We start from the raw sequence: 19929 nt of genomic DNA, 5'->3' as shown, positions 1-19929 counted from the left end.
GTATCAGTACCTAAATCAGGGCTCTTTTTTTAGGCCCATGTGTTTTGTCAAACAGCTGGAGATCCCTCAGTATGGCAGCTACCGGCCCAACACGGTGACCACTACACCTCGAGCAAACCTGGCCAAGGAGCTGGAGAAATACTCCAAGGTGTCTTTTGACTATGCAAGCTTTGATGGTCAGGTTTTTGGAAAGCGTACGCTCATTCCAAAGACACCTAGCACTGCTGAAACATCACCCAAAGCCTTCAAAAGTAAGACACAATTTCACTTTGCTTTTATTTCTTAACAACTTACAGGCTTTTTATAACCAATCCAATCCAACTTTATTTATATAGCACTTTAAAAACAACAAAGTTGACCAAAGTGCTTTCCAATAATAAAACAGAGACAGCAGTTAAAAAACATACATTAAGCAGACAAAGAAATAAATATAAATAACAATAAAATAAATACATAAATGAAAAAGAAGATAAAAATAAATCAGTATATATATTAAATATTAAAACATGAGTAAAATAGACAATAAGATATACAATGAATAAGATTAACAAAATAAAAAGATTAAGAGTGACCAACAGCTGACTAAAACTGACTACAAGCTGACTCTGGTACAACTCCTAAAAAGCCTTTGAAAAAAAGTGTATTTTTAAAAGTGATTTAAACATTTCAAGTGTTGGGGCCAGCCTAATATGGAGGGGCAGTTTATTCCATAATTTGGGTCCCCCCAGTGTTTCAGTCTCGGCATGGGGACAGCAAGGAGTGACTGGTCAGTTGATCTGGGAGACCTTTGTGGACTGTATTGGTGTAGAAGGTCTGACAGGTAAGAAGGAGCCAGGACATTTAAAACTTTAAAAGCAAACAATAAAATTTTTAAATGAATTCTAAAATGGACAGGCAACCAAGTGTAAAGAGGCAAGAACAGGGGTAATGTGCTCACGTTTGCATGTCCCTGTCAACAGACAAGCTGCAGCATTCTGGACCATTTGCAAGCGTGATAGTGAAGCCTGATCAACACCAATATAAAGTCCATTACAATAATCAAGCCGAGTGGTCACAAATGCATGTAAAACTCTCTCCTAGTCACAAAAAGAAATAAAAGGTTTTACTTTAGAGAGCTGCCTCAGCTGAAAAAAGCTTTTTCTCACCACTGCATTTACCTATTTGTCCATTTTAAGAGCTGTGTCAATTTTTACTCCAAGGTATCGTTATGGTTTTAACATAAACTCTCTATGGCACTGTTTGTGAACCGCATTCCCTCTGTGCAAATTGTTATTTGTTTGGTATCTTCTGATCAATTGCAGTGTTATAATACATCCATATTACAAGTAGATGAAGGCTTAAATGAGATATTTCAAATGACAAAGGCAATATTTATCTCCTTTAAAGATACCAAAGAAAAAAACTTGGTGAATCTGATAAGCATTAAGCACTTTCCTTCACTGTCTTATTCTTGAATATATTTTAGAACCAAGCACTCCTGCAATCTCCAAACAATTTAAACACAGAATAATACAAAAAGAAAAAGATTATGTAGTTAAGGCTGGAAATGATGACCCAAATTAAGGATGCATGATGGACCGAGCAGTGAAGGAAAGTCAGGTACAGGTTAACATCCAAAAAAGTTTTTTTATTCAACCCCAAAACAAACTCGGTTAAACTACACAGAAAAATCTAAATGTTGGGCCCATAAAAGAGGTCAAAGTAACAAAACTACACAAGCACTACAACAACTGAAACAAACTGACCTACCTAAACAGACAAGTGGAAACTTAAATAGTGGCTGATCAGCCCACAAAAACAAAAAAAGGGATAAAACACACAAAAACCCAACTGAGACTAACATAACAAATTCCATTTCCCCCCCATGATCCAGAATTGTGGTATGACCCAATTTGCAGTTCTCCATATAAGCTTGCTCTGCCCCTTTTCCACCTCTTAGCTCATCAACCAAGGGACCCCAGCAGCTGTCACTGAGGTAAAGAAAACAGAAGAAAGATTAAATCATACATACATAACAGTGTAAACTAAAATATCCTCACTTATTTTAAAATACAGTATTATGTGAGTATATAAATGAATTAATTCTAAACCAAAACCAATTCTTTATTACCCTGTAAATGAAATCCTATATCTAAAGGAAGAAAAATGTAAATGTAGTGTTATGTGTAAGCCTCTGTTGTAACATTGATGTTTGGTGGACATTACCACTGTGTGGCTGTAACTGCAGCCATCACAATGCAATACAGGTGACAGTGAATAAGTAAAAGTAACACATGATACAAAAGAAAACTAAGCTACAAAGTAAAACATTAAAACAATTAAAAGAAACCAAACACAGAAACAAGAAGACACACACCAAACATGAGAAGAGAGACAGATGGGGAAAAATTCTAATTCTGTTATACATTTACCCTCCTCACATCCATCAAGCACAAGGTAACCTATCAGTTGAACTGTGGGAGGAAGCCGAACTACCTGGAAGATGCCAGGCACAGGGAAAACGTGCAAACTCCACATATGAAGGCCTCATTTGGTTCCTGGTTTAGACCAGGAGTCTTTTTGCTGCGAGGTGACAGTGCTAACCATTCTATGTGAAATGGTCTTATTCACATTTTTTATACCACCTTTCAAACATAGCTAGGTTCTGCAAAGGGCTTTTATAATGTTTTCCATTCACACTCACATGCTAAAGAGGCAGAGCTGCCATGCGTGACACCTGTATCAGAAGCAACTTAAGGCGCAGTCCTGAGATTATAGGGGCAGAGAACCACCTGAGTTATATCCAAATGGAATATGTCATTCTACAATTATTCTGATCAATAAATGACATTATACCAAAAAACAATTTTTGTCAGTAACGTCTATAAATTTGTATTAATAACTGTATGTTTTTGTATAAAATGTTTTACTTTTTTAAATAATTTATACATAAAAGTTTGTTTTTTTCACTTGCCAAGCTCTGTATAAAATTGTATGAGGTTCTGCTATAACTAAAAGCAAACCTGAACTAGTACATATGTTGCACTCATATAGTCGTAGAATATGCAGTAATCTCCTCCCAATTTCATGTCTCAAGGAAATCATTTTGTTCCACTTGTACGCAGCTAAATTATTCCCCAAGGCATCCTCCCCCAGTCACAGCATGTCAGGAAGCTTTTCTATGAGCACCTTGTCCTCCAGCGGTTATGACTATAGCCAAGATGCAGAGGCAGCCCACATGGCAGCAACAGCTATTCTCAACCTGTCCACCCGCTGCTGGGAGAGACCAGAGACACTCAGCACCAAGACCAGGGAGCCCTGCACCAAGGTGATGCACAGTGAATTTCATTTAGACGCAAGCTTCTTTTTTAAAACTACGGTTTAAAATAGCCTAACAATGAACAGTGTATGAAACTCGTGCTCTTTGAGTTTGCAGTCACTACATTTGCACACTGTGTCCTCACTTAGGAGGCGGATATTGAGGTGGATGAGAATGGCACCTTGGACCTTAGCATGAAGAAGACCAAGCGGGAGGGAGTACAGTCTCCAGAGCCTTCATCTTCTTTGTCTTCTTCCTCTCAACATGTGGGAGCCATTGCATCTCAGGGCCAAACTCAGCAAGAGTGGGAAGGCCCACTTGACTTCACCAAAATGGGTGGTGTCAAAGAAGAAGACCACGAAGAGGTAAGTAGAGATCTACTGTAAATGAGGACAGCTAGAGAAAATGAAAGCGAATCAGAGCTGATTTGTTGGGAACCTACAGTTCTTAATAAATGTATTAGAGCACCTGCAATAAAAACAAGAAAAACACAAATACTTTAGAAATCTGTCAAGATTGAAGTCGTAAATTATTATTAGTGTCATATTAAACCATTAAAAATTTAATTTGGAACGCCAGTAAATATTTTCAATTTGACATCTTAATCAAAAAACAATAATGTACTTTACTGCTTTTTCTCCTTTCTTGAAAAATAATACATTAGAAAGTTCATTGATAACAGAAATAATTATATTTTAGCTTTAAATTGTTGGTTTGATTAAAGTGATGCACATGGTGGATTAACCATTACAGAACCATAAAAAATGATTTAGGGAACAAGTAGTACTGTTCAATTACCCTTACATTGGGTGGTGGTCTAATAAGGTGGCATGGTTTGTGGCTCAGCTGCAGGGGAGCGGTGAAGCTGCCCCACATATCTGTTCTCCATCACCTGGTCATGGCTCCCTACTTCAGTAGGATCCCTGGACCTAAGGGGAGAGGATCACTGAGCTGCAGAGAGAGTGGGCTGTAGAAATTATGCAGCGGACTGTCTTATAAGCTGTTTGCACAAATTAAAAAAAGACCTTCACACGCAGGAAGAACGTCCTGCCGGCCTGGGTCCTTGCTACAGTCACTTCTTTTCAGCCAGTGGAGGTGCTAACCCAGTTGCTGGCTGACCTGGTAGCTGTGCACCGGGAGCAGGCAGTGGTGCATCGCCATCTCCTAGATAAGCTGCGGGATCATTCCAAGCATGGGACAAGTGTAGTCGAATGTCTGGTTGCTTGGGCTGACTTTCACCTGAACATCACGAATAGGCCATAGTGCTGCTGCTCTCTTGCTCTTGACGAAGGCAGTCGCACTTTTTGTCACAGCTGCCGAGGCGAGCCGTGTGGAGTTAGAAGAAGGACCCAAGATGCAGGCAGTGGATAAGATGCCGGTGAGTTTATTTATACAGGGGTGAGAAGGCAAACAGGCAAGAGGGAAGACAAAACTAAAGACCTGAACTGGGAAAGCTAAATGACAAACCTGAGATGATACAAAAGGGGATGAGAGGCAGAGAGACGAGCTGGACACCGAATAACACAGACTGACACGGAGGAACACAGACGAACCGGCAACAGGCAGGAAAACACACAGGGCTTAAATACACACACCAGTAATCAGGGGGTGAGAGACAGGAGGGCAACACAGCTGGGAGGAATCTGGGCTGACGGGACAGGGGAAACGTAACCTGATCACACTCACATACGACACGGACCTTCACAATAAAACAGGAAACTCAGACACATGGAACCAGACAAGACATTGAACTAAACAGACAGATTTACAAACAGATGGGGTGACACCATAGACAGACAGATACAGACGCAGACTCAGAGGCAGACCGAATATAACACAGAACCTAAACAATCATCTAAAAAATGATAACAAACCAAAAGCGCTGGGTCACCGACCCAGGACCATGACAGTACCCCCCCTCAAGGGCTGGCTCCAGACAGCCCAGCAGAAACACAAAAACCGACCAAAACAAAACAGAAAAGGACCCGACCAGGGCGGACGGAGGGGGCCCAGGACGGAGGGACAGAGTCCAAAAAGGCCCAGATGGTCAAGTTCAGGAGGCCGACCATGCGAATGGCAGCGGGGCAGGTCTGGATGCCGGCCACGTGGTAGGCAGTGGCGTGGAAACAGTCCTGGGGGCCGACCGTGCGGACGGCAACAGCGGCGTGGAAACAGTTCTGGGGGCCGACCGTGCGGACGGCAACAGCGGCGTGGAAACAGTTCTGGGGGCCGACCGTGCGGACGGCAACAGCGGCGTGGAAACAAGTCCGGAGGCCGGCCACGCGGAAGGCAGTGGCGGCGTTCAGGAGGGCGTCCACGGTGGCGGAGATGCCCAACAAGCGGCCTGGCAGATGACCGACGATGTGGAAGTGGTAGTAAGGGACCTGAAGGCTGCGTGGCCCCTGCAGCCCCAGGCGAAGCAGAGGCTGGACCAGCAGAGGCTGGACCAGACGAGGCGGAAGCAGAGGCTGGACCAGACGAGGCGGAAGCAGAGGCTGGACCCGGCGATGCTGATGAGGATGAAGACACGGAGGCTGGACCCGGCGATGCTGATGAGGATGAAGACACGGAGGCTGGACCCGGCGAGGCTGATGAGGATGAAGACACGGAGGCTGGACCAGGCGAGGCTGATGAGGATGAAGACACGGAGGCTGGACCAGGCGAGGCTGATGAGGATGAAGACACAGAGGCTGGACCGGGCGAGGCTGAAGCAGAAGCAGAGGCTGGACCGGGCGAAGCAGCTGATGAGGATGCTGAAGCTGAAGCTGAGACTGCAGCGGGCGAGGGTGATGAGACTGCAGCTGGTGATGAGACTGCAGCTGATGGCTGGACGGGGTCCTCGGGCCCCCCAGCTGACGAGGCCGGACGCTGGACGGGCTCCTCGGGCCCCCCAGCAAAAACAGTCTCAGAACCAGTGGGCACCGGAGCCCCTGGCACACACAGAACGGAACCAGCAGGTGCGGAGACCCCTGGCAGAGACGGAACAGAACCAGCAGGCACACGGGCCTCTGGCAGGAATGCAACAGAACCAGCAGGCACACGGGCCTCTGGCAGGGACGCAACAGAACCAGCAGGCACACGGGCCTCTGGCAAACATAAAACAGACTGCAGCTGCACTGAGCAGTGACTCAGCTCAGGCAGCGACAGTCCGGTATAGTCCTCAGCTGGCTTCTTAACCTCCAGGGGTCCAGAGTCAGCTGGGGGCTGAAACCCAGCCTCTCGGGAGGCCCTGGAGTGTGTCTCAGTCTCAGAACTGGCCAGCTCTTGAGGAATGTTTCCATTGTTATTGGGTTTGTCTCTCTGCTTAGAGTACGAAGTTGTTGAACTGTCCGTTATGGGTTGGACTGACATGGCTTGCTGTACAGGAGGAGTAGGTGAAGGTGATGGCTGAACAGGTGGTGGAGCAACTGACACAGGATGCAGGGCTGGTGGCTGCTGAACAGGAGGCTGAACTGAGGATAAAGCTAATGATTCTTCTGCCAACCGGGCTACTGACTGGGCCATGGATTGTAACAGGGTTTGTAATAAGTCTGGCTGTGGCTGTAATTGAGCTATGGATTGTGAGGCTGAATGTGGCGGAGGTGGCGACTGGGCTTCTGGCCGGGCGGCTAACTGAGCTTCTGGCCGGGCGGCTAACTGAGCTTCTGGCCGGGCGGCTAACTGAGCTTCAGGCCATAAACAGTTTTTGTCCTGTGCCGTACAGAACATCACCCCTGAGTAAACAGTTCAGACCAATAATACTGTCCTGTCCACTCACCACAGCTGCCCGCTCGGAAATCCCCAGGTCCGACTGTGGCGAGGAGCGTCGGCAGCGTGAGCGCCGTTTCCCCCTTGAAGGCTGGGTTGACGGGCCGGGCAGTGAAGCATGAGTTGCAGGGTGGGTGGTAACAGCCGGGGGGTGAAGACGGAGTCCATTCAGAATGAAATTCTGTGCGAGCGGGTGAAGTGAGCTGAGCAGCCAGGGGAGACCAGAAACCAAGCGCTGTAGCCGATTAGCCACGGCTTGGCGAAATTCTCTCCCCTCGTGCTCCAGCCACGCGTTAATTAATTTGTCCACGGAGTAAACAATGTCCTCCCGGAGCTCCTTGGGCGGGTTGAATGCTGCTGGGTCCATAGTGGCCGGTTCGTACTGTCACGGCTGCCGAGGCGAGCCGTGTGGAGTTAGAAGAAGGACCCAAGATGCAGGCAGTGGATAAGATGCCGGTGAGTTTATTTATACAGGGGTGAGAAGGCAAACAGGCAAGAGGGAAGACAAAACTAAAGACCTGAACTGGGAAAGCTAAATGACAAACCTGAGATGATACAAAAGGGGATGAGAGGCAGAGAGACGAGCTGGACACTGAATAACACAGACTGACACGGAGGAACACAGACGAACCGGCAACAGGCAGGAAAACACACAGGGCTTAAATACACACACCAGTAATCAGGGGGTGAGAGACAGGAGGGCAACACAGCTGGGAGGAATCTGGGCTGACGGGACAGGGGAAACGTAACCTGATCACACTCACATACGACACGGACCTTCACAATAAAACAGGAAACTCAGACACATGGAACCAGACAAGACATTGAACTAAACAGACAGATTCACAAACAGATGGGGTGACACCATAGACAGACAGATACAGACGCAGACTCAGAGGCAGACCGAATATAACACAGAACCTAAACAATCATCTAAAAAATGATAACAAACTAAAAGCGCTGGGTCACCGACCCAGGACCGTGACACTTTTCTCCTCTCCTCTCCTCCTCTCCCTTAGCTTCCCTGCTTGGCCTCTTGTGTCCTTGTCTAGTCTTGTGTTTTTTGTATTACTTTTCCCTGGAACAGTCTCTCACAGAGAGGAATTATGGATTTGATCAACTGGTCCCTGAATGCAATTGACACCCTTTTCTCAATGAGAAGTCTGGGCTCGGGTGAGCCTGAGTGTCCTGGAGGTACTTTCCCTGCTGGATACTTGATGGACGGGTGGCATTACTCGAGGGTTGTGTGCCTGGCGGGACTGTCGATCGAAGACGCTGAAGATATCTATCTATTCGGAACCATGATAACAGGGTTCTTGCTGATCGGAGCTGGCTTGGCCCTGGCTTATCGAAGAATTAAGAAAGCGAAACCGGCTGTTCAAACCCCCACAAGGCTGCCCGCTGGGATTGAAACGATGGGACGAGGCGTGAGTTCTCAAAATGGGCTCATTGAGTGCAGCACGGATAAGATCTTGGAGAAGCTTGCAGCTGCCGTGAACACTCAGAATAAGACCTCTGAGCGCAAATTGGATTACACCTTGGAGAAGCACTCAGAATAAGAGTTGTTCGCACTAAAATAAAAGCCACCATCACTTCATGCGGCTACCACTTCAGCACCAGCTGTGATCTCAAGGCTGGAGCTGAACAAAAACACCCTGATAACAGACGGTGCTTAGACTGTTCCTCCCCTATGCAAGGCCACCTGGGTTGGCTGGAAGACTGTTTACTTAGCCTGGCAGGGCGAAGGACACTGTCTCAGCTGAACTCTGGACACACACACACATACACATACACTGATACACACTCATCCCCCCTCCCTTTCCAAACGCCTTCGATGCTTGTCCCCTCCCGGGGAAGATAGCGGTCGACTGGACCAACGCAGACATGCTGCAGGACCGGATGCGCTGTTTACACCGGCTCTCTATTACCCTTTACCCTCCCCTGTTGCTTGTCTCGTGTTTCTATAGTGTATTGATAGTCATGTGCTTTTTGTAGGCGCTGAGGTGTTGTTTTTTTTCTGTTCTCAAACTGATCTCCCTGTTGGAGCTCAGTCTGGGGGGAGTTCTTTTTTCTCCTCGTATTTCTTCATGTTGTGTATTTACCATTGTTATACCTCTCTGACCTGTCTTTCCCATATGATCTTTGTGTAATGTATGTATGGTCGGAAGGGTAAGATGGCGCTGGCATGGCTGGCTGCCTTAACCCAATTTCCCTCGTGATGAACAAAGTATGATCAATCAATCAATCAAATTAAATACAGGTGAAAAAATGCATGGAGTAAAGGCTGCAGTTAGCTCGCACCAGACACATCCCTTAATTCTGGGGACAGATTGGCCAGGGTTTATTAACCTTTTGGGGCAGTATGAGGGATGCATTCACGACCTTTAGCGGTGTGTAGTGTCTGTGCTCACTGGTGATGCGGGTCATCTGATGCTGACTCTGGGGAGGAGGAGATGGCAGGTACTTCACTTGAGGCCCCGCTGCCTCTAGTAATTCACTCCACACACGATTTCCTATTATAACAGTCTTGCGATGACATCCTATGCTCAGCCTTTGACCAAGTGATTAAAATTGATGGATTTATTAAGTGATTCATAACACTCGCACGAAAGAAGAAGCCGTGGAAAATGATTTTCCAGGCGGATTATGTGCGCCGATGGCACATGTCCTGCCTGGAGTGTCCAGAGTTGGTTAACCAGCATCCCAAAAGAGATACTGACTGGCCAGGGGCCTCTGTTCATGTCTTGTACACTAAAAGAACTGCACGAAACATGAATTTTAAATTCTTCTTCAGCCACCCCACCAACCCCTCTGTTGTTTACAGTGCAGGAGGTGCCCCAGGCCTCAACGGGATTCCTCCCTTTCGGTTATTGTTTGGCAGGAAGCCGTGAGAGCATGGAGCAGACTGTCTCCTAAATTGTTTGCACAAATAAAAAAAATTCACATTTGGGAAAAACTGTCTGGCAGCCTGGGTCCTTGCTACAAGCACCTTATGTCTTACCTTGCTTTAGGTGGAGTACACAGCTCCCTCATATACCTCATCTGAAGGTGAGGAAGAGGACCAAGAGAACTTGGAGGACAGGAAATACCCCGGTGAGGTCACCACCACCAGCTTCAAGGTCAAGTTTCAGCCCAAAGACAGCAAAAAAGAGCTTCTTGTGTAAGTCTTTAATATTTTTTACAAACCTTGTGTGATGAAAACCAGCTGTACAATTAAGAGCTGTGGCAGAGAAACAAACCCAGTTGCAAAGATTTTTTTTAAATGAATGGCAGTTTGTAAATTGGTCTGTAATGATCTAAAGCAGTGGAATCTCAAGAGGGGTTTATAGGAAATTATAGCTAAATGTTTAATACATTTAAGAGGGATTATGTCAGTAGGGCAGGAAGACGTGTGCATGTGAGAAATTATATCAATGAAATATGTCATGCAAATTAGTGCTCGCAAAGAAATTTTGAAATTTGGGTTGTGGGGGTTCAATTGGGACAGATGGAAAACTTTGTGTATCCTCATATTAAATAAGAAGTGTAAAACTACTGACAAAGGATTATTCAAGGCCTCAGTTTCAAAGGGTTAATAAGCAACTGTAATATTTTTTTGGGTTCTGTTCTGAGTGGAACATCTTTTGTGGAAAAACAAACTTTCTGACCAGGTCAGTAGGCTGGTCAGAAACCTGGCGTCAGCAAGTCAGCAATGTGCGTATTTTGGTTCATTGTCCTGCAGAGAGCAGCCTAAGTGGCCTTCCAGGTGCCAACAGCTAACCAGATGCTGCTGCACAGAAGAGACAGAACTCTCAGCTTCAGTTGGTGGAAACAGAGGAGGTTGATAGATGTTAAATGTAGAGACACCATAGCCAAAGACGTCACGGTACTGTGTTGTTGATCCAGGATAGCTGCTTGCTCCAGGTGGACAGTGCTTCTAACTCCTGGTTGGCTCGTTTGGTTTTCCTGTTAATGTGCAGATAGACGCCAGAGGAAAGACTAACCTTGGCACCGACAATGGCATAGAACTCTCTCCAAATGCAGGATGTAAACTGGGGTCCCCGATCGAATGTGATGTGTTGAAAGAACCCACAAACTTTTCTCAGTGAGTTGCTAATAATAGACAGCAATGAAGTGATTGTGAAAGTTCCAAACAGGACAGAAGGAGGCAAGATCTCTAACGAGGATGATGAGGGTTTCATCTTTCCCATTACTGTAACTAAGTCATTCACTTTTATTGGAGAGAAGGAGATACATGACTCAGGACACTGGTGATCATCTTCATAATGGGAGGAACATAAAGATAATTTCATCTTATCTACAAAGTCACTGATAAATATATAACGCTCTGTTAAAATAGCCTCTTTCACTGTCTCATTGTTTGATAAACAAACAAACCCGTGGTCTTTCATAGCTGCTCTGCTTTTCAACAGGCATGCTGAAGACCACAAGTTCTATTATTTAGCCAGGGTGAGCAAGAAACAAGCGACAGAAGGTTTCTGTCTCTTGTTTGTCACTTTCTGTCACCTTATGGAGCAGGTCATCTACCAAGCAGAATATGGGTGGGTCAGTATCCTCAAGTACTGAACTCAAGTTCCTCCCAATGCTCCTGACTCACAACTGGAGGGTGTGTGTGAATGTTAGAGCGGGCACCAAGGTTTGAACATGTGTGTGGCTGGGTGAATGAAGCTTGTAGTAAAAAGCACAAAAGAGTACTCAGAGTAGACAAGTGTTAGGGGGGAATTCAAGATGGCGCCGTAGAGTAGACATTGTGGCTGAGTGAGCTCCAGTGGTATTTGTTAATATTTATCTCATATCTTTATATTTGAACGGCGTCAAGTACAGAATTTCCAAAGGGGAGTGTTTTGACATGAACCTGAACAGTTACTTCCTAAAAATCTCGGACAGAAGTACAAAAAAATCATTGAGGAAAACTCCCAGTTATGCTGAAAACAAAGAGGAGCTAGGCACCATACCGGAGATACTGAGCATGTCTGCTAGTCCCGGCTCTATGGAACCAAGTATTGTTCACGCTTTGGATAGAATAACTGATAATCTTACTAAAGTAATTGACTCCAAGATTTCTACTGTTCTCGAAGCTATTAAAAAACAGACCTCACAGCTGCAGGCGATCGCCACCAGAATGAATGAGGCGGAGAAATGGATTGCTAATGTGGAGGACACGGCGACATTATCAGAGGCTAAGCTGGCACAACTCGAGAAACAAATACATGAGATGCTAGAACATAAAGATGAACTTGACAACCGAGGTCGCAGGTGCAACGTACGTATAGTCGGCTTACCTGAAGGCACGGAGGGCCCAGATCCAGTTAAGTTCCTTGAAAAGTGGATCCCGGAGTACCTCCAGATGGACACAAAGGCAGGGAGGCTGAAACTTGACCGAGCACACCGATCCTCAGCACCGAAGCCCGGCGTTGATCAACATCCCAGGCCACTTATAATGAAGTTTCACAACTATGCAGATAAACAACGCGTGATGGAGGCGGCTCGTCGGCTCGGACCCCACCGATCTAACAAGGACAGCCCCACATGTAAGGAATCTAGGATTTCCTTCTTTAATGATTAGCTGAGGTCGTTCGAAGAAGGAAACCTTTCGATGATGTAAAGGTGCGGCTGAGGAAGATGAATGTGGACTATGCATTACTATACCCAGCTACCTTGAGAGTAATGGTGAACGGGACTCAGAGGAGATTTAACACCCCGAAGGAGGCCGTTTCGCTGCTTCATTCACTTGAACAGAGGCAGGAAGACACTACTCGTCAGTAACTTGTCTATCAGTAGGTGACTTAAATAATATGGCAAGTAATCAGCTGCATTTGTGTACATGGAATGTAAGAGTGGTCCATAATCGTATTAAAAGGAGAAAAATACTCACCTTTCTGAAAAAAGAACACATTGATATTGTACTTTTGCAAGAAACACATTTATATGATGTAGAACACCTTAAATTACCGCAAGGTGGAATTGGACAGGTATTTTTCTCGTCATTTACCTCAAGAAGTAGAGGGGTGCAATCCTTGTGAGGAAAAGCCCCCTTTTTTCAAATACAGAGTGTGTCAAGGACAGGCATGGAAGGTATGTTATAGTCAAGGGAATATTATTGGGTATGGTTGTTTCTATATTGAATGTTTACTACCATCCTGCTCATTCGTCTGATTTTATGACCACAGTATTTACAGACTTCGCTGAGATTAACTCTGACATTTCTATAGTGTGGGGAGATTTCAATTGTATACTGAATCCTGTTATTGACAGGCTCCCCCACAAGCCTTTGCCTCTCTCACCACAAGCTAAGGCACTTAATTCTATCTGTGAAGATTTGAGATTTGTAGATGTATGGAGAATAAAACTAGGATTGATTTTTTTTTTTTTTTTTTACCAGGGCTATTGTTGCACTTAGTCTTATCGTGTGAAATTAGTAGTATTCTAATCTCAGGCCATGCCAATGTAATGCTGGATCTCTCTCTCAAAGATATGGTAAACAGAGGAAAATACTGGAGGTTAAATACAACTATTCTAAAGGACCATACATTTATATCTTACTTCAACACTGAGTTTAGATATTTTTTGTACATCAACCGGCAGTCAACAAATGACTCTGCCCTACTGTGGGAAACTATTAAATTATACCAATAAGCGGCAGCAGAAATTGAGGAAGCAGAATCAGTTAATGACAGAATTTAAAACAAAAGAAAGTACTTATGCTGATTCCCCAACTCCTGCCTTACTGCAAGAGATATCTGCTGTCAGATCAACTTTAGATAGCCTTTTTACACAAGATTAAGAACTTAACCTTAAGTTTACTACAGGGAGTGCAGAATTATTAGGCAAGTTGTATTTTTGAGGAATAATTTTATTATTGAACAACAACCATGTTCTCAATGAACCCAAAAAACTCATTAATTTCAAAGCTGAATGTTTTTGGAAGTAGTTTTTAGTTTGTTTTTAGTTTTAGCTATTTTAGGGGGATATCTGTGTGTGCAGGTGACTATTACTGTGCATAATTATTAGGCAACTTAACAAAAAACAAATATATACCCATTTCAATTATTTATTTTTACCAGTGAAACCAATATAACATCTCCACATTCACAAATATACATTTCTGACATTCAAAAACAAAACAAAAACAAATCAGCGACCAATATAGCTACCTTTCTTTGCAAGGACACTCAAAAGCCTGCCATCCATGGATTCTGTCAGTGTTTTGATCTGTTCACCATCAACATTGCGTGCAGCAGCAACCACAGCCTCCCAGACACTGTTCAGAGAGGTGTACTGTTTTCCCTCCTTGTAAATCTCACGTTTGATGATGGACCACAGGTTCTCAATGGGGTTCAGATCAGGTGAACAAGGTGGCCGTGTCATTAGTTTTTCTTCTTTTATACCCTTTCTTGCCAGCCACGCTGTGGAGTACTTGGATGCGTGTGATGGACCATTGTCCTGCATGAAAATCACGTTTTTCTTGAAGGATGCAGACTTCTTCCTGTACCACTGCTTGAAGAAGGTGTCTTCCAGAAACTGGCAGTAGGACTGGGAGTTGAGCTTGACTCCATCCTCAACCCGAAAAGGCCCCACAAGCTCATCTTTGATGAAACCAGCCCAAACCAGTACTCCACCTCCACCTTGCTGGCGTCTGAGTCGGACTGGAGCTCTCTGCCCTTTACCAATCCAGCCACAGGCCCATCCATCTGGCCCATCAAGACTCACTCTCATTTCATCAGTCCATAAAACCTTAGAAAAACCAGTCTTGAGATATTTCTTGGCCCAGTCTTGACGTTTCAGCTTGCGTATCTTGTTCAGTGGTGGTCGTCTTTCAGCCTTTCTTACCTTGGCCATGTCTCTGAGTATTGCACACCTTGTGCTCTTGGGCACTCCAGTGATGTTGCAGCTCTGAAATATGGCCAAACTGGTGGCAAGTGGCATCTTGGCAGCTGCACGCTTGACTTTTCTCAGTTCATGGGCAGTTATTTTGCACCTTGGTTTTTCCACACGCTTCTTGCGACCCTGTTGACTATTTTGAATGAAACGCTTGATTGTTCGATGATCACGCTTCAGAAGCTTTGCAATTTTGAGACTGCTGCATCCCTCTGCAAGATATCTCACTATTTTTGACTTTTCTGAGCCTGTCAAGTCCTTCTTTTGACCCATTTTGCCAAAGGAAAGGACGTTGCCTAATAATTAAGCACACCTGATATAGGGTGTTGATGTCATTAGACCACACCCCTTCTCATTACAGAGATGCACATCACCTAATATGCTTAATTGGTAGTAGGCTTTCAAGCCTATACAGCTTGGAGTAAGACAACATGCATGAAGAGGATGATGTGGACAAAATACTCATTTGCCTAATAATTCTGCACTCCCTGTAGACAAAGATTTTATGAACATGGAAACAAACCCGGAAAATACTTGGCATATCTTACCAAGAAAAGATCCGAAACACAAGTTATTACAGTTATTTGTGATGCTCAGAATGAGCGTGTATATGATAGTAAAACCATAAATAACATCTTCAAAGAATTTTATTGTAGACTATATACATCTGAACAACCAGTTGACGCACTGGAATTAATGGAGGATTTCTTCTCCAGGCTCAATCTGCCTACCATAGCAACAAAACAACAGACCACCTTCAATGCTCCCATTTCTAGAGGGGAAGTACTAAACGCTATAAAAACTTTAAAGAACGGAAAAGCCCCAGGACCTGATGGTTTTAGTAGAGAATTTTATAAAGAATTCAGTGAGCTGTTAATAGACCCATTACTTAATATGTTTAGATATTCGTTCTTGCGTAATAGATTACCTCAGACTGTAAGGGAACCTAATATCTCTCTTATTTTGAAGAAGGGGAAGTGTGCAGAGTCTTGTTCCTCTTATAGACCGATAGCTCTTCTAAATGTGGACCAGAAGATACTTTCTAAAATATTAGCTACTCGACTCGAAACTCTCCTGCCTCTAATTATTAAAGAAGAGCAAACAGGCTTTATAAAAGGCCGTAATTCCCGTAACAATGTCAGGCCCCTTCTCAGTCTGATTCAGGCTGCTCAGCAAAGGAACATGGGCGGTTTGGTGCTTTCTCTGGATGCAAGACATCAGTACCGGCTTTACTTAACATTATTATCTTGGGGGTAACTGTGACCGAGGACCTGTCCTGGGGCAACCATATCACCTCAGTTGCATGGAAAGCCCAACAGCGCCTCTACTACCTGAGGAGACTGCGGAGCGCACACATTCCCAGATCTCTGATCTTGAACTTCTACAACTGTGCCATCAGCAGCGTTCTGACGTATGGATTTCTAGTGTGGTTCCCCAGCTGCACCAAGGCCGATCAGCAAGCACTCCAGCGGGTGGTGAAAGAAGCTGGCAGAATTATTGGAATAAGTCTGCCAGAGATTAGTAATATCTTCCCCACTCGCTGTCTGAGACGGGTGCACAGTATTCTGCGGGACCAACATCACCCTGCGCGCCACCTTTTCCATCTGCTGCCCTCAGGGAGAAGGTACAGGTCTATACAGGCCAGAACATCCAGACTGGCCAACAGCCTGTATCCACAGGCTGTGAGGCTCCTGAACTCTCTGCCCCCCTCTCACGGACAATAACCATATCCAACTTCTTAATAGCACTGAACTTACTTGTCAGGTTCTCATGTTTACTTGTCATGTTCTCATGTTGTTGCTAAGGATTGTCTTATTGCACTGGAGTCACACTGGGTTAAATATTTACACTTGGGTTTTAAGGGGTATTTATTATTTTCTTCATTATTTTATTTACGGGTTGTACGGAAGCCCCAAATGCAATTTCATTGTTCTCTGACAATGACAATAAATAAATAAATAAATAAATAAATAAATAAATATTGATACATTTAGTCAGTTTTCTGGTTATAAAGTAAATTTGACTAAGTCGGAGGCTATGCCAACTGGGAGCCTTAATTCAGTGCCAACTGGACTGTTTTCTTTCCTCTTCATGAGGTCCCCCACAGATTTTGTATACTATTTATAACTCCAAAATTTAAACAAATGTATAAAGCAAATTTTGCCCCTCTGTTCAAGAAGGTAAAGCAGGATTTGGAGAGATGGAATTCCCTACCTGTTTCCTGGCTAGAACGTATACCAATGGTTAAGATGAATATTTTGCCTCAACTGTTATATCCTGTTCAAATTATTCCAGTTATAATTTCAAATAGGGTGATGAAGGATCTGAATAGCTGGCTAAGCTCTTTTATATGGAGCAAACGCAGACCAAAACTTAAGATGGCCACACTACAGCTCCCAGGTTCAGTAGGGGGTTTAGATTTACCAAATATTAGAACTGGGGTGGGCAATTCCAGGCCCCGAGGGCCGGTGTCCTGCAGGTTTTAGATCTCACCTTGGGTCAACACACCTGAATCACATGATTAGTTCGTTACCAGGCCTCTGGAGAACTTCAGGACATGTTGAGGAGCTAATTTAGCCATTGAAATCAGCTGTGTTGGTTCAAGGACACATCTAAAACCTGCAGGGACACCGGCCCTCGAGGCCTGGAGTTGCCCACCCCTGTATTAGTACATATCAATTGAGTACTCACATGTGCTATATTCATGACTGGGTCACAAATAATTCACACTCTATCTGGTTGGGGATTGAAACCTCTCTTTCAAAGTATCCATTAAGGGACTAACTGTCCCTTAATAACTGTTCTTTAAGAACTTTAAAGATATTAGATCGGGCTGTGATAATCCAATCACACTTAATACACTTAAGGCCTGACGGTCAGTATGTCGAATTGAGGGAAGGTTGAAGTTAACATCTATGTTCACCCCTATTGTGAATAATCTTCACTTTCAACCGGGGATGTTTGATATAGGTTTTAAGGAATGGAAGAACAAAGGAGTTCACAGACTGAGGGACTTATTCTCCGACAATGTGGTTATGCCATTTGACCAAATGGTTGAGAAATATTCTCTCCCCAAACATGACTTTTTCCATTATTTACAGATAAGGCATTATATCTTGCACAGTACTAACTTCAGTGAGAGTCATGAAGTCTCTCATGTTAAGAAATTATTATTTTTAACAGATAAAGAGGTACCTGTGAAGATATTTTCTACGGCTTTATATTCTGTATCTTCAGTGATGTCACAGAGGCTTAAAGGCACACGGGAAAAGGAGTTAGGTATAATAATTGATAATGAAAAGTGGAAACATGTCTGGAGTTATGCCAAATCAATCTCAGTTTGTAATCGTACCAAAGCAATACAGTTAAAAATCATACACAGAATGCATATATCCATATTTCGCAGACATAATAATAATAATAATAATGGATACTTTATTGATCCCCATGGGGAAATTACTTGTTTTTCTCTGCATTTGACCCATTCACTCAGTGAAGCAGTGGGCAGCCCACTAAGCAGGCGCCCGGGGAGCAGTGTGTAGGGACGGTACCTTGCTCAGGGGTACCTCAGGGTAGCCGTTAAGTGGATTCGAACCGCCGACCTTCCGATCATGGGGCGACCACTTTACCTACTGAGCTATCCCTGCCCCTAAACATCAATATAATCCTACCCTTTCACCCATGTGCATCAAATGCAAGACAGAAATTGGTACCCTAACTCACAGCTTCTGTTCATGTTTGAAATTGCAAGAATATTGGTCTAATGTGTTATCTGAAATGGAGAAGATTTTGGGTTGTAAATTGGAGATGGACCCTTTGTCTCTCATACTGAGTCTCCCCAGCCGGCGGTTAATATCCAAGAATAATAGGAGGTTGTATTGTATTCTCACCTATGCGGTGAGGAATATACTACTCCAATGGATTAATGAAAAAGCACCAACTATTAAAGGTTGGAAAAGAGTAGTGTTGGATCTAGTGCCATTGGAATATCTTACATGTGTACTGCACTCAAAAACAGACCAATTCTTCAAGGTGTAGGAACCATACTTGAATTATGTGGAACCTGATGTCTCTAGTATTATGTTACAAGGATTCTCTTGAGTGTTCAAACTGCAATGTACTACTGGGACCACAGGTATTGTACTGTATTATATTTTTTATTTACTTTTTAGATGGATCTGAGCTGGTGTTTTGTTTTGTGTTTAGTTCTCAGTCTGTTTGTTTGTTTTTGTTTTTGCTTTGTTTTGGGGGTTGTTATTGCTTTGTGGGGTGTTTTTGGGGGGGGGGGTTGCTTGGGGGGGGGGGGGGGGGTTATGGCTCTGAACTGTACACATTATTATGTTATGTAATTATGTACTATTTGTGAAAATGAAAAAAAAAAAAAAAAAAAAAAAATATATATATATATATATATATATATATATATATATAAAGAAAAGTGTTATAGTTAAGTACCAGTCGATTTTTGTTGCTTGCTTTATTGCATATGTAATTATGAGTTTCTCTTTTAGAAAGGGAGAGTATTTAAATGAAATGAAATGAAAACATGGGAGCAAAAGACAATGCAAGACACAGGATATGTGCACAAGAAAGCTTTTGTTTTCTGAAAAGTCTGTAGAAGCACTACACTGATCTGTGAATGTGTTCTTGACCCTAGGTGTCCTACTCCAGGCTGTGATGGCAGTGGACACATTACTGGCAATTACGCATCACATCGGAGGTAAGACCTCAAATCTAGCTTAGAAGTAATGTCCAGTGTTTGCTTCTGCTGTTTTCAAAGTGTGATTATAGCAAAAAAAAAAAACTTTCATTTTGGCCTGTAAAAAAAAGAAAGAAAAATCTCATTAGCCTGTCTTTACTAAGTCTGTCAGACAGCAGTCAGAACACTGTTCACCATTACTGACACACAGTTTGGTCAAGTTACTTGAAAATAGTAATTAGTTACTAATTACTTCTCCATGAAAGTAATCCCATTACTTTACTGATTACTTATTTTCAACAGTAAT

General features: G+C 43.7%; 1 protein-coding gene across 7 annotated transcripts in view; it reads left to right on the top strand.

Moving 5' to 3' along the window:
• myt1a (myelin transcription factor 1a) overlaps positions 1 to 19929 on the top strand; it is a 64864-nt gene that overhangs the window by 12112 nt on the left and 32823 nt on the right. For all 7 annotated transcript variants that reach the window (XM_085259442.1, XM_085259437.1, XM_085259440.1 and 4 more), the window contains 5 exons: positions 34 to 251; positions 3105 to 3307; positions 3448 to 3663; positions 10057 to 10205; positions 19581 to 19643. In XM_085259442.1, the coding sequence (XP_085115568.1) occupies positions 34 to 251; positions 3105 to 3307; positions 3448 to 3663; positions 10057 to 10205; positions 19581 to 19643 (849 nt within the window). The remainder of the gene's footprint in view (positions 1 to 33; positions 252 to 3104; positions 3308 to 3447; positions 3664 to 10056; positions 10206 to 19580; positions 19644 to 19929) is intronic.

This window comes from Mchenga conophoros, linkage group LG20 (assembly GCF_057382185.1).
Source record: "Mchenga conophoros isolate Kocher_MC1m ecotype Shallow Benthic linkage group LG20, M_conophoros_male_GT1.1, whole genome shotgun sequence".
NCBI classification, from domain to species: domain Eukaryota; kingdom Metazoa; phylum Chordata; class Actinopteri; order Cichliformes; family Cichlidae; genus Mchenga; species Mchenga conophoros.
The sequence above is the reverse complement of the archived record's forward strand: the minus strand, read 5'-3'. Positions and strand labels throughout refer to the sequence as shown.